The sequence below is a fragment of the Branchiostoma floridae genome, unplaced genomic scaffold (genome assembly GCF_000003815.2).
Source record: "Branchiostoma floridae strain S238N-H82 unplaced genomic scaffold, Bfl_VNyyK Sc7u5tJ_72, whole genome shotgun sequence".
NCBI lineage: Eukaryota > Metazoa > Chordata > Leptocardii > Amphioxiformes > Branchiostomatidae > Branchiostoma > Branchiostoma floridae.
Window position 1 is genome coordinate 5,960 of NW_023365920.1, and position 1,852 is coordinate 7,811.

A 1,852-nucleotide genomic window follows, 5' to 3' on the forward strand; every position below is an offset into this window, starting at 1 on the left:
CAAGACCCAGAAGGTCTAATACAATACCAAGATCAGCTGCCAGTAGGCCCATACTCAATCTCAACCTTCATCTTCCCTACCCAGATACCCAACATCATCAAATCCATCCAGAAGTTTTTAAGTTATGATGACCATAACTATCCAAAAACACAGACAGACAGGCAAACAGACAGAATGACTGACTGACTGACTGACTGACTGACTGAAAGAAAGACAGACAGACAGACAGACAGACAGACAGACAGACAGACAGACAGACAGACAGACAGACAGACAGACAGACAAGAAATTACTCACAGTGGTGTTAACCCAGTCAACAATCTCCTTGTCTTTGATTGGTCCCTCGGATCCCTTCAGGTTCTGCAGCAGGGCCAGGGTGTAGGCACGCATCAGCTGCCAAACCACCGCTAAAACAAAGACAAAAGACTCAATGACTGTTCAAGGTCAACGAGGGGTGTGACATATAATTAGAACTTCAAAACTCCATGTGTCAGGTTACTATACCATAGATGAGATATTCGTTTATTCGTTTATTTAGAAAAACAATCAATAGATTGTGATCATTAACAAACTTTGTGAGGTCACACTGATACTATTAAACAAGTATTCGCACAAAATGCAGAATACTCAAAAGTATGTAGTACTTAGAATCTTGTAAAATGCACAGAGCACTGTGGAAAATGAAGCTTTTTATGCAAAATAGACAACCCCTTCATAGATCATGTGACAGAGGGATATTGAAGATGGCATAATCCATGGCATAAGATGATTTGGTAAAAAAGTCTTCTTGAAACATTGTTGTGGGAGAACACAACAATTTGTTTCAAGTCAATATCTCTTGGGTACAGGTGCTAGGGATTTGGGTCAATTACTCAGTTCCATAAGATTTGCACATTTTGCACGTGCTTTGTGCATTTTTCATGTGCAGAAACTTTTTGCAATTTGGCATTTTTCATAACATTGTCAGAACAACATCTGAGCATTTTACATGTAATATCCATATAGACATACCCAGTGTCAAAGTCTCATTGCCATCAAAGATGTCCTTGCCACCGACACCAACCAGAGAGAACTTCATGTCCTTGCCCAGCTCAACAGCATATTCACAGTTTTCCATCTTCTTCATGTTTCCTCCAAGAGCTTTGAACTTCTTGTTGACCCTGCCCCAGTCAACAACTCCCGGCTTTACCTACAGGGAGGAAAAGTTGTGTACGATTGGAGTCAAATATGATGAAAACAGACAAGTTGGAAACAGACATTAGACATTTCTGCATAAATGCCAGCACTGAAGGATGTGAAGAAGACATAACACACTCAGGCTCTGAAAGTTATATGGCTGTTACCGATTTTTTGTCACAAGACATCAGTGAGACATTTTTGGAAAGATTAATTTCACAGTCTTCCCAAAAAAAGATTATAAAAAAGCCATATTTTCCTCCAGAGGAGAATGCTATTTTCTAAAAGACCGCAACTTTGTGTACAAAAAATCAACTATGTTTGTAAAAATTAATCACATTAAAATAAAATGCTTTATAATGCAACTGCTCCCTTGTCCAAGTTCAACATCAAGTGGCCAATACAAGTACGTTTCAGGATTCAGAAAAATGTTATTAGCAGAACCATAACACTCTCCTTTAGAGTACAGTATGGGTTTAACTCAAAAGGACATTCTTGGAGAATGTTTTGAAAAGGTCCAGAGAAAATTGTTACACTCCTGCTCTACTATAGGAGTACAAATGTCTCAACCTAACACAGACCAGGGCTCGAAAGACCTTTTTCTGAATACTAGCACCACTCTGAAATTGGGAAAGTCGGATCATACTAAAAATGTTTCAGGACCATTTGCTATTTT

General features: G+C 38.9%; 1 protein-coding gene across 1 annotated transcript in view; it reads right to left on the bottom strand.

Moving 5' to 3' along the window:
* LOC118408984 (plastin-2-like) overlaps nt 1-1,852 on the bottom strand; it is a 7,990-nt gene that overhangs the window by 1,104 nt on the left and 5,034 nt on the right. Inside the window, exons 4-5 of the mRNA XM_035809850.1 lie at nt 1,012-1,189; nt 298-407 (exon numbers count right to left, since the gene is read on the bottom strand). Of these exons, the coding sequence (XP_035665743.1) occupies nt 298-407; nt 1,012-1,189 (288 nt within the window). The remainder of the gene's footprint in view (nt 1-297; nt 408-1,011; nt 1,190-1,852) is intronic.